At 50.9% G+C, this 10506-nt stretch overlaps 1 protein-coding gene across 1 annotated transcript; it reads right to left on the bottom strand.

The window, feature by feature from the left end:
• Positions 1 to 5971: 5971 nt before the first annotated feature.
• Positions 5972 to 7109, bottom strand: LOC148218268 (olfactory receptor 14J1-like). Its single transcript, XM_088157897.1, has one exon. It carries the CDS (start codon positions 7107 to 7109, stop codon positions 6177 to 6179), a length of 933 nt encoding a protein of 310 aa, XP_088014023.1. The 3' UTR covers positions 5972 to 6176.
• Between the last annotated feature and the right edge of the window lie 3397 nt (positions 7110 to 10506).

Here is a 10506-nt window from a genome sequence, read left to right as displayed (position 1 = left end):
ACTTTACAAACTATAAAAGCCACACAAAACTTTCACCAAGCAGAAATCTTCTGCACAGTCCCTGCAAATGGGTAGGGTTCCTCCCCCAAGTCTGGATGCATCTTGGTGGTTCCTTTTGTGGAATCTGAGTGAAAGGGCTCCATGTGTATTCCCTCATCAATTCGGTCCTAAGTTCCATTGACTCCTGATCTCTGCTATTTCTTCACTAGCTGTAATATAGGAAACTTCATTGTGCACTGTGTTTGTATCTACCTGTACTTCTTTTATTTATCCTGTGCAGTAAGTAGTCCATTTAAAGTCTCTTGATTAATTTTGAGTCCATCCAGTAAAAAAATTATTTTATATTAAATCTAATCAGGCATTCTAAGGAACTTGAGAGCAAGAGCAATTTGGAATTCAGGTCACCTGAAACAGAGCTACTGCCAGAAACGTGAGCATAAGGCAGGACTTGTCTAAGCTTTCACTCCAGTCAAAACATATTTCAATTAAAAACAAAAACATAGGAGCACTACTTTCCTATTTATTTTTTTGTGTTTATAGATTGGTATCAGCAATCTCCAGTTGATATTGATCCCAAGCACCTCCTAATGCAGTCTGAATAGATATGAAAATCAAGACCCTTTATGGGTGACAATCAATCACACTCTGTCCCTACCCCCACCCCGCCATTTCCCCCATCCAACCCCTGGCACTCAGAGCAGCCTTGTGCAAATCTGAGCTCCCTCCCCTCCAGGCTGTGCCTGCAGCTTTCAGCTCCTTGGCTCCAACTCCCACCTGCTTTCCTTGGAGAAGGAGCTGCCCGAGACACAGAGAGGGATGTTCATTTATTGTCAGCAAACAAAACCAAAAACAGGCATAGCTCCATAAAAATCAGAATTCCAGCCCAAGGAGTGCTGGGCAATGGAGCACATCCAGGGGTGTCCCCAGGGCTCAGGATTGGGGCCAGGGCAGTGAAATCTCTTTCTTGCTGATGTGGACGAGGGCATGGAGGGCACCCTGAGTCAGTGTCCAGGTGAGGCCAAGCTGGGTGGGAGTGTGGCTGTGCTGCAGGGCAGGAAGCTCTGCAGAGGGATCTGGACAGGCTGGAGCCATGGGCCCAGGACAATTGGATGAGGTTCACCAAGGCCAAGGGCTGGCTCCTGCCCTGGGCTCACAACCACCCCAAATCCCTGCCTGTGCCCTGCCCCTGATCCCCACAGCCTGTCCTGTTTCCTTCATCCCTGCATTGCCAGGGACTTTCTGGGACAAGGCAGCTCTGCTGTGGGGATGGAGGGAGGTGCAAGTGTCAGCACTGCAGTGGGAACCACAACTCATCAGGTTTGTGTCCTTTGGGGGTCAGCAACTGGTGAGACTCAGAGGCACGGAAGGTTTCACTTCGTGGCCAACGTAAAACAAAGTACCCTTGATAAAATTCAATAAACTTAAAAATTCTTTCCTCAGCTCTGTGCAATGTCAAAGCAGTATCTGATGTATCCACCATGAAGAAGGTATTTCCATACAGGAACAGTTTTAGACACAGACATTAGAAAGGGTGATTCTGTGATAGATGTAGACACAATTAAGATGTTGACTAATGTGGAATGACCAGAGAACAACTGGAGGAGGAAATCTGGGAGCAATGGCAAGGCCATAGGAGCTGGTCTAGGGAAGAAATGTCCTTACACATGGCCATTTAAACAGGAGAGGTGGAAACACCCAAATGAAGAGGGACATGAAATAATAGACAGAATAGTGGTAACACAGGTACAGGGAAAGATCAGTATTTCTTGTCCTGCCATCAGTACACACCCAGGAAATTTCTATTCTCTTCTGGTGGAACAGTTTTTTATATTTTGTAAAGTACTCAAATGCCCCAGCTAATGAGATGTGCTCGTGGGTCCTCGCAAGCTGCAGGTCCCCTACAGCCCCAGAGGGCTCCTGTCCCATAAACATCTGCTCCAGCCCATTCCAAAATCGGGAGCAGCATTGTCCTGGGATCATCAGGGAGCTGAGGTTGGAAGGGACCTCAGCAAGTCCACGACCACCAGGGACCACCAGAGAGACCCCCAGGACAGAAGAACCCATGGGTAAAGTGGAGGGGGAATATGTTAATGATTTTGGGGAAATTATTATCATATGTATCTTTAGTCCAGGACAATCACTGAATAAATTTGCAAAATACAGATTATAAACAGAAATTTCCTGTACTCAGCATGCACGGCTTTGGGAGATGTCCACCTGTGTATCCAGCCAAATAAAGAATGCTGCTTTTTAATGCTATATTGGTGTTTGGGAGTTTTTTATTTTACTGAATTTTTGCTAACAATCTCAGTGCCCAGGAAAGCTCTGTCTCCAGCTGTTCACAAACAGAGAAGGGTTGGTGGGAGATGTGGTGCTCAGAGGCTGTTTGGGGTACTGTGACCATGAAATTATTGAGTTTTTAAATATTCTGTGAAAGAAGGAGGGGCATCAACAAAATTTCTACACTGGCCTTACAGAGAGCAGAATTCAGCCTATTCAGGATACAGATTTGGGGATAACTGACTTTTTTAAGGGAAACAAGAAAAGTTTTAAGGACTTTAAAAACAAAGCATTCCAAGAAGGATGGAGACACTTCAAGAAAGAAATCATGAATGAGAAGGAGGAGCCTGTCCCAGTGTGCCAGAAGTGAGCTAGTGAGGAAAATGACTGGCCTGGCCAGTCTGAAGTATGGAGCTTTTTCCAGGCACTCAGGGAGAAAAGAGGGTGCATCACCTTTGGACAGAGGTGCAGGCAACTCAGGAAGTGTTTAAGGATGTTGTTAGGTCATGCAGAAAGAGAATGAGAGAAGTGAAAACTAAACTAGGACTTAACCTGGCTGCTTCTGTGAAAAATAATAGAAAATATTTCTATAAATAAGTTATTAGCAAACCATGGGACATGGAGAATCTCAGCTCTTTATTGGATGCTGTGGGGAATAGAGAAACTGAAGATGAGAAAAAGACTGAGCTGCTTAACCCATTCTTTACCACAGAATCCAAATATTAGACAGGATGATCTGAGGACAAGTGTTCTCCTGAGCTGGGAGATGGGGACAGGGAGCAGAACAGACCCCTGTAATCCAGGAGGAAGCACCTGGGGATCTGCTGAGCCACTCAGATTCTCACAGGTGTCTCTGGCACCAAATGGGATCCATCCTAGGGGGATGAGGGAGCTGCTGGATGAGCTCCCCAAGCTGCTCTCCATCATTTCTCATCAGTGCTGGCTCAGCAGGGAGGTGCCAGAGGACTGGAGGTGCCAATGTGAGCCCATGCCCAAGAAGGGCTGGAAGGAGGATGTGGGGAACTGCAGGCCTGTCAGCCTGACCTGGGTGCCTGGTGAGGTGATGGAACAGATCACCTTGAGTGCCATCACAGGGCACCTACAGGATGGCTGAGGGATCAGAGGCAGCCAGCGTGGATTTCAATATCTGCATTGATGATCTGGATGAGGGCCTTGAGTGCAGCATCATCAAATGTGCAGATGGCACCAAGCTGGGTGTGAGTGTGGATGTGCTGGAGGGTAGGAGGGCTCTGCAGAGGGACTCAGACACCACTGTGATACTGACATTGCAGGGTGTCATGGCACCAAGAATCCATTGTGACACTGCAGGTTCTTGTGTCACCAGGGCTCCATTGTGGCACTGTGTAAACATGGAGTCCATTGTGTCACTGTGGAGCTTTATGGAATTCGGGGCCCCCTGTGACTCCATGGGGCCTCATGAAATCAAGAAGACACTTGTGACAATTTTTGTTCTTGTGGAAACAAGGAGACCACTGTGACACTGCTGGACCTCATATAACCAAGAGGCCATTGTGACAATGCAGGACCTTGGGGTGACCAGGGTGCCATTGTGACACTGTGGGGCACAAGGATCTAAGAGACTTTGGGACACCCAGAGGCTCCATGGAACCAAAAGAAAATTGTGACACTGGGAGGTCTCATGAAATTGTGACACCCCAGGGCCATATGGAACCGTATTGACATTAAGCTGGGTGTGTGGATCTGCTGGAAGGTAGGAGGGCTCTGTACACAGGCCTGGACAGGCTGGATCCAGAGCCCAAATCCAAGAAGGAGAGGTTTAACAAGACCAAGTGCTGGGTCCTGCACTTTGACCACAACAACCCCTGCAGTGCTCCAGGCTGGGGACAGAGTGGCTGGACAGCAGCCAGGCAGAAAGGGACCTGGGGACACTGATGGACAGCAGGCTGGACATGAGCCAGCAGTGTGCCCAGGTGGCCAAGAAGGCCAATGGCTCCTGGCCTGGATCAGGAATGGTGTGGCCAGCAGGAGCAGGGCAGTGGTTCTTCCCCTGTGCTCAGCACTGCTTGGGCAGCACCTCGAGTGCTGTGTCCAGTTCTGGGCCCCCCACTTTAGGATGGACATGGAGGGGCTGGAGCTTGTCCAGAGAAGTGCAACAAGGCTGGTGAGGGGTCTGGAACACAAGTCCTGTGAGGAGTGGCTAAGGGTGCTGAGGTTGTTTATCCTGGAGAAGAGGAGGCTCAGAGAGTCATGGTAGTGTCAGGGCACAGGTGTGACATGATGATCTCCGAGGACTTTTCCAGCTTTTCTGATTCTGTGATTCTCTGAAACCACCCTTGGACCAGTTGCAGGATGAGCCCTGGGCCTCCTCTTCACAAGGTCCAGAAGCCCAGGTCCCTCAGCTTCTCCACACAGCCCCAAAGCCCATCCTGTCAGTCCAGCAGAGCCTCTCCAGCCCCTCCTCATTGCCCACAACAGGGAGCCCCACATCCAGACACAGCAGCCCAGATGCGCCCCCCTGGCCTGTGGTGCCTCTGGCAAGGGAGCAGCACGAGGCACTGCAGGACCCTGCAGACAATTCCTGAAGCACTTGGAGGATGATTCCTGCTCCCCAGGGGATGCTACCTGGGTGCCAACTCAGGAACTGAAATGAGGAGTGTGGCCAGAGAAGAAATTGCAAACAGGGATGGGCTGTTTGCAGGGGAGGTGATAGGGTGGACAAGAGGAAGAATTCTGCACAAAGAAAGAGTAAAGAAAGCAAAGGTGAAGCCAAGGCACTGCTCAGGGCAGTTTGGGGGTGGCTGCCAAACAGCCCTGGATCTGAGCAACATCTGCAGTGGGACAGGAAACTCACAGCTGATGGGAACAAACTTTCTGGCTGACTTCAGAGGCCACGACAAACCTGAGTGGTTTCCCTGCCGTCCCCCAGCCCTTGCTGGCCCCAGGGGCTGATGGCATTTGTGCTCACTCAGCTCCATGTCCCCACAGCAACACCATAGGGGTGCTGAGCCTGCTGTGTGCAATGCAAACAGGGGCTCCTGAGCCAGTGCTGCCGTGTGTGTGCCTGCAAGGATGCGGCTCCTTTGTGAGCTGGGGGAGAGGCCAGGGCTGCAGAGGGGGGATGTTGTTGGCAGGTGCATGAGGACGCTCTGGGACGCTGCCCTGGGGTGTCCAGCGCAGTGGGGATGGATCAGCCCCTGCTCTGCTGCTCCTTGCCAGGGTGTCCCCCTTGCAGGGACCTTGCAGAGCACCAGCCATGCTGTTTGCCCCCAGCCTGCCCACGGCCAGCCTGGGGCTGCTCTCAGGGCTTTTCTGTGCTCAGCATTGGGCTGGCCAAGTGTTGTGGAGAGAGCCTGGCCAAGGAGCCTGGAGCCCCCAGGCCCTGCCCTGAGGCGTCAGCGCTGCCCCAGCAGTGCCCATGGCCTGTCCCTGCTGCAGCCCCGGCACTGCCACCCCCAGGGCTGTGCCCGTCCCCGAGAGCACTCAGGTGCTGCAGCAACACGAGGGCCAGGAGGGCAGTGGGGCAGTGGCACGGGAGCAGCACTGGCAACACCAAATGCTGCTGCTGCTGCTGGGCACAGCTGCTGTGCCAGCACTGATCTGCCCCAGCACTGCACACAGACATTGCTGCTGCAGCTCCAGAGAAGGGAACAAAAGGGGAATCTCAGCAGATATTTTTGCTGGGACATCCTTTATTTTGTTTAAAGCCACGGAGAGTACAGCTCCTCATTGAAACACTCTACAGGTCACAGTAAAGTTGGAGAGAAACCAAAGGAGGAAGGGGAGAATGAATGGCTCTTCTTTGTGGAGAGTATGAAGAAATTAAAACAAAAACAAACAAAAAACCACAACTAAGCCCACAAGAATAATCAAAGATTTCTTTTCTTAGTAGTGATTTGCAGAAATTGACAAGCTTTCTAATGTCCCTGAAAATATCTAGTCATCAGTCTCCAAAGTGCAGCCTTGAGCTCCTGGTTCCTCATGCTGTAGATGAGGGGATTCAGGGTTGGAGTCACCACTGAGTAAAGAACTGACAGTGCCAGATCCAGGGATGGGGAGGAGATGGAGGGGGGCTTCATGTGAGCAAATGTCCCAGTACTGATAAACAAGGAGACCACAACCAGGTGAGGGAGGCAGGTGGAAAAGGCTTTGTGCCGTCCCTGCTCAGAGGGAATCCTCAGCACAGCCCTGAAGATCTGCACATAGGAGAAAACAATGAACACAAAACAACCGAGTCCTAAACAGGCACTGACAGCAAGAAGCCCAAGTTCCCTGAGATAGGATTTGGAGCAGGAGATCCTGAGGATCTGGGGGATTTCACAGAAGAACTGGCCCAGGGCATTGCCATGGCACAGGGGCAGGGAAAATGTATTGGCTGTGTGCAGCAGAGCATTGAGAAAGGCACTGGCCCAGGCAGCTGCTGCCATGTGGGCACAAGCTCTGCTGCCCAGGAGGGTCCCATAGTGCAGGGGTTTGCAGATGGACACGTAGCGGTCGTAGCACATGACGGTCAGGAGGAAATACTCTGCTGAGATGAAGAACAGAAAGAAAAAGAGCTGAGCAGAACATCCTGAGTAGGAGATGGTCGTGGTGTCCCAGAGGGAATTGTGCATGGCTTTGGGGACAGTGGTGCAGATGGAGCCCAGGTCCGTGAGGGCCAGGTTGAGCAGGAAGAAGAACATGGGGCTGTGCAGGAGGTGGCTGCAGGCTACAGCGCTGATGATGAGGCTGTTGGCCAGGAGGGCAGCCAGGGAGATGGCCAGGAAGAGGCAGAAGTGCAGGAGCTGCAGCTGCCGCGTGTCTGCCAATGGCAGCAGGAGGAAGTGGCTGATGGAGCTGCTGTTGGACATTTGCTGTGTCTTGGCATGGGGATCTGTAAGAAAAGTAATCATGGAATAGTTCAGTTTGGAGAGGACTTGAAATATCCCAGCCCAGCTTGGTGGCACTTTCCCCCCACTGCCTGCCCAGGGCTCTGCTGCCTGGAGCTGTCCCTGCCAGCAGCTGCTTCCCTGTGCCCAGGGCTGGGCCCTGCCAGTGCTGCCAGAGCCCAGCCCAGCCCTGGGGGCTCAGCTCTGCCCTGCAGACCCCTCCCAGCACAGGGCACTGCCCAGGGCCAGCTCTGGCTCTGCGGGCTTTTATGGCAACACCACAGCAACCCAGAGGAGGCTGGAAAAGTGACACTGATGCTGTCTGTGAGGGACCCTGTGCTGATTTCTGTCACTGACCACTTTATTAAGGTCTGAGAAATAAATTCCTTATTTCTCTATACGTGAACTGAGAGATGAATATCTATATGCAATTTCCCATCTAGGCAACCCAGAGCAGTACATTAAAAAAGCAGAATTTTCCTTTTTCTGTATTCCCTGAGTTGCTGTGATCCCTCTATAAACTGTTTGGAAATGTTCTAGATTTAAATGTCATGCTGGGAGCAGCAGTCCTGAACAATGCAGCATCCTCACCACGCAAGGAGAACACTTCCAAGCCTTACCAGCTGTTTCCTTCCACCCAGACCTTGTCCCCCAGTGCTGGGAGCAGCTCCCAGGGCTGGCTGAGAGCTGTCCCGGGCAGGCAGCAGAGTCCCTGCCCCAGCACAGCGCCCTGGGCTGCAGGACCCTGCTCTGCACCACAGCCCTGGGCACCCCTGGCTGCTTTAAACAAGAGATCATCAGAGAATGTACTCACACAGTCTGCAGGCATTGGGATGTTCCAGCTTTAGGAGATGGCTCCAGGAGCTGCATCTGCATTGTCCTGCAGCCAGAGGCTTCCTGTGTCAAGGGCTGGGAGTGATTCTGCCCCAGTTACTTCTGAGCATCTTCCCAGCCCTGACTGATTGAAGCTCTCTGTGCCTCTGTGCTGTGCCCGGGGTGGCTGCAGGCAGTGCCCCAGCCCTGCTGGGCTGGGAGAAGAGCTGCTCATCAAGGGAAATGTGTTTTTGAAGCTCTTCTTGGTTACCAGGATTGCCTTCTGTTTTGGGAGCCCAGCCCAGCTCAGCAGCACAGACACAGCACAAGGACTTTAATGACCCTCTTGGAGTTTGTGCTGAGGCCCTAAACATCAGTCCCTGAGTGGGAGCTGAAGAAACCTCTCAAGAACTCCAAGTCACAATCAAACTCCAAAGTTTCCTAAAGTTTTAATGGTTCCCTCTGAGGGACACAACTGAGAAAGTATCCCCAGGTTCCAGTTAGAGCAGGAAATTGAAGACAAAGATGACAAGTGGAGACAAAGTGAAGCCAAGTCTCGGTGCCCTGGGGCACAGCAGGGTCTGTGCCACCAAGGGCTGGGAGGAGACACCTTGTCCTGAGCCACTGGGGCCTCCTGGCACAGCCCCAGCAAGGCTGGCCACTGTCACCCCTTGTCCTGCCCTCAGCATCCCCCCACATCCCAGTAGCCTCAGGGATGTGCTGTCCCTGGGGAGCCTTGGTCAGGAATGGCCCTGGGGGCTCCTTCATGCTCCCAGGGACTGCAGGTTTTTCAGAGGACTTTGGGTTTTGCTTTTGCCTTGGAGTCTCTGAGAGCTTTGTGCAATCATGGCCTCCAATTATCTGCTTTAATTAGTCCCTTGAGAGTCTTTGTCAGTAACAACACTCCTCGGGATCTGATTAATGCTTCAAGATACTTCAGTTTTTTTAAGGTACTTGGAGGTTCCCTTTTGACACCAACTCTTCTAGTAGTTTATGCAATCATGGCCCCAATTATCTACTTTAATTAGTCCCTTGAGAGCTTTATATTGACACTCAGTGGGTCTCAATAATACATTGAGATACTCAAGGTTTTAAAGGTATTTTGTATTTTCCTTTCCTCTCTGACTCTCTGAGAGGGTTTTGGGCAATCCTGGCATCCACTTCTTTCCTCCAAGGAGTCCATGAGGAGCCTGTGTTGGGTATGGACTTCAGTGAGACCCATTAATGCTTTGAGACACTTTGGGTTTTTCTTCTGCCTTGGACTCCTGGAAAGGTTTGTGCAATCTCCTCTCAGGCCCTGAGGTTCAAGGGCTCAGCACCAAATGCACCACGGGGCTCATTGGGATCAAGCTCGTCCTGACAAACCATGGCTCTGCCTTGATTTCCCTCTGGTGAAGTTCATTCATTAGGAATATTTTCAAATCCAGTTATGGAGAAATATTTCCCAGAGATTCTAAGAAATACATATTCCTATTTTGAAGGGTGTATTTCATTGTTATTCTCTTTAGAGTAGAGGTGATTGCAGCATTCTGTGATTGATATTTGTGAGAAATGGATTTGTAAAGGATTCTCAAAGCCTGACTGAAAGCTCACACAGTCTTGTACATCTGGATGCAAACTCTGAGAAGAGGTGTGCTGACTCAGAATGGCCCTGGAATAGAGAAGACATTGCTGAGAGAGAGATTGAACTAGAAAGAAGTTTCAATCCATGGCCTTGCAAAAAACCCAGATGCTTTGGAGAATTAGAACTGTGAAAGATGCATTGGTGCAAAACCACGTGGGGTACAATAATGAGTGGTTGGTGTTAGAAGTATTAGCACCATTGTGTAGCAAAAGCTGATAGACTGAAAAACATTAATAAGGTATGGTAAACACGAAATAACTTGGCTTTGGATAGAATGGCATTGAGTTTTACATGTCTTATGTTTCACCCTTCAAGGAGTCTAATAATGGAATAAAATATTTTTAAAAATATGCCTCTCAGTTGCCCCGTCTGTGTAGAGCTGGGATTTTTCAACAGTGCTGAGTCCCTGGACATCAGTCCCTGAGAGGGAGCTGACGGAAAACTTCTCAAGAACTCAGAGTAAGATTTAAACTCCAAAGTTTCTTGAAGTTTTAATGGGTCTCACTGAGAAACTGAGAAAGTGTCCCCAGGTTCCAGTTAGAACAGAACACTGGAGGCACTGATGACAGGTGAGGACAAACAAGGGAAAGGTGTCTCTGATGCTGAGCACACCTGGATGTGTTTGAGGAATGCAAAGGGCCAAGGGCTGAGCCCCAGCCCCTGGCAAGGCAGATCCTGTCCCTCCCTCATTGCTCAGGGCTCTTCCCGGCCCACTGGGCTCTGGCCATGGGCAATGCCAAGGGCAGCACCATGGGGCGGCCCCTGCCAGGCTGCTGAGCAGGGACAAAGAGGCAATGAGGCCCCAGCACAGCAAGGCTCACTTGTCCTGTGCTTTCAGTGAAGACTTTTTTCCTGATGTCAAACATATCCTACCCCTGACTTATTTGCAGACTGTGTCCTCTCATTCTGTCAGGTGCTGCCTGGGAGAAGAGACCGACCCCC

The sequence above is a fragment of the Sturnus vulgaris genome, unplaced genomic scaffold (genome assembly GCF_052056855.1).
Source record: "Sturnus vulgaris isolate bStuVul1 unplaced genomic scaffold, bStuVul1.hap1 Scaffold_192, whole genome shotgun sequence".
Classification (NCBI taxonomy): domain Eukaryota; kingdom Metazoa; phylum Chordata; class Aves; order Passeriformes; family Sturnidae; genus Sturnus; species Sturnus vulgaris.
Note: the sequence above shows the minus strand (reverse complement) of the source record. Positions and strands in the feature narration are given on the sequence as shown.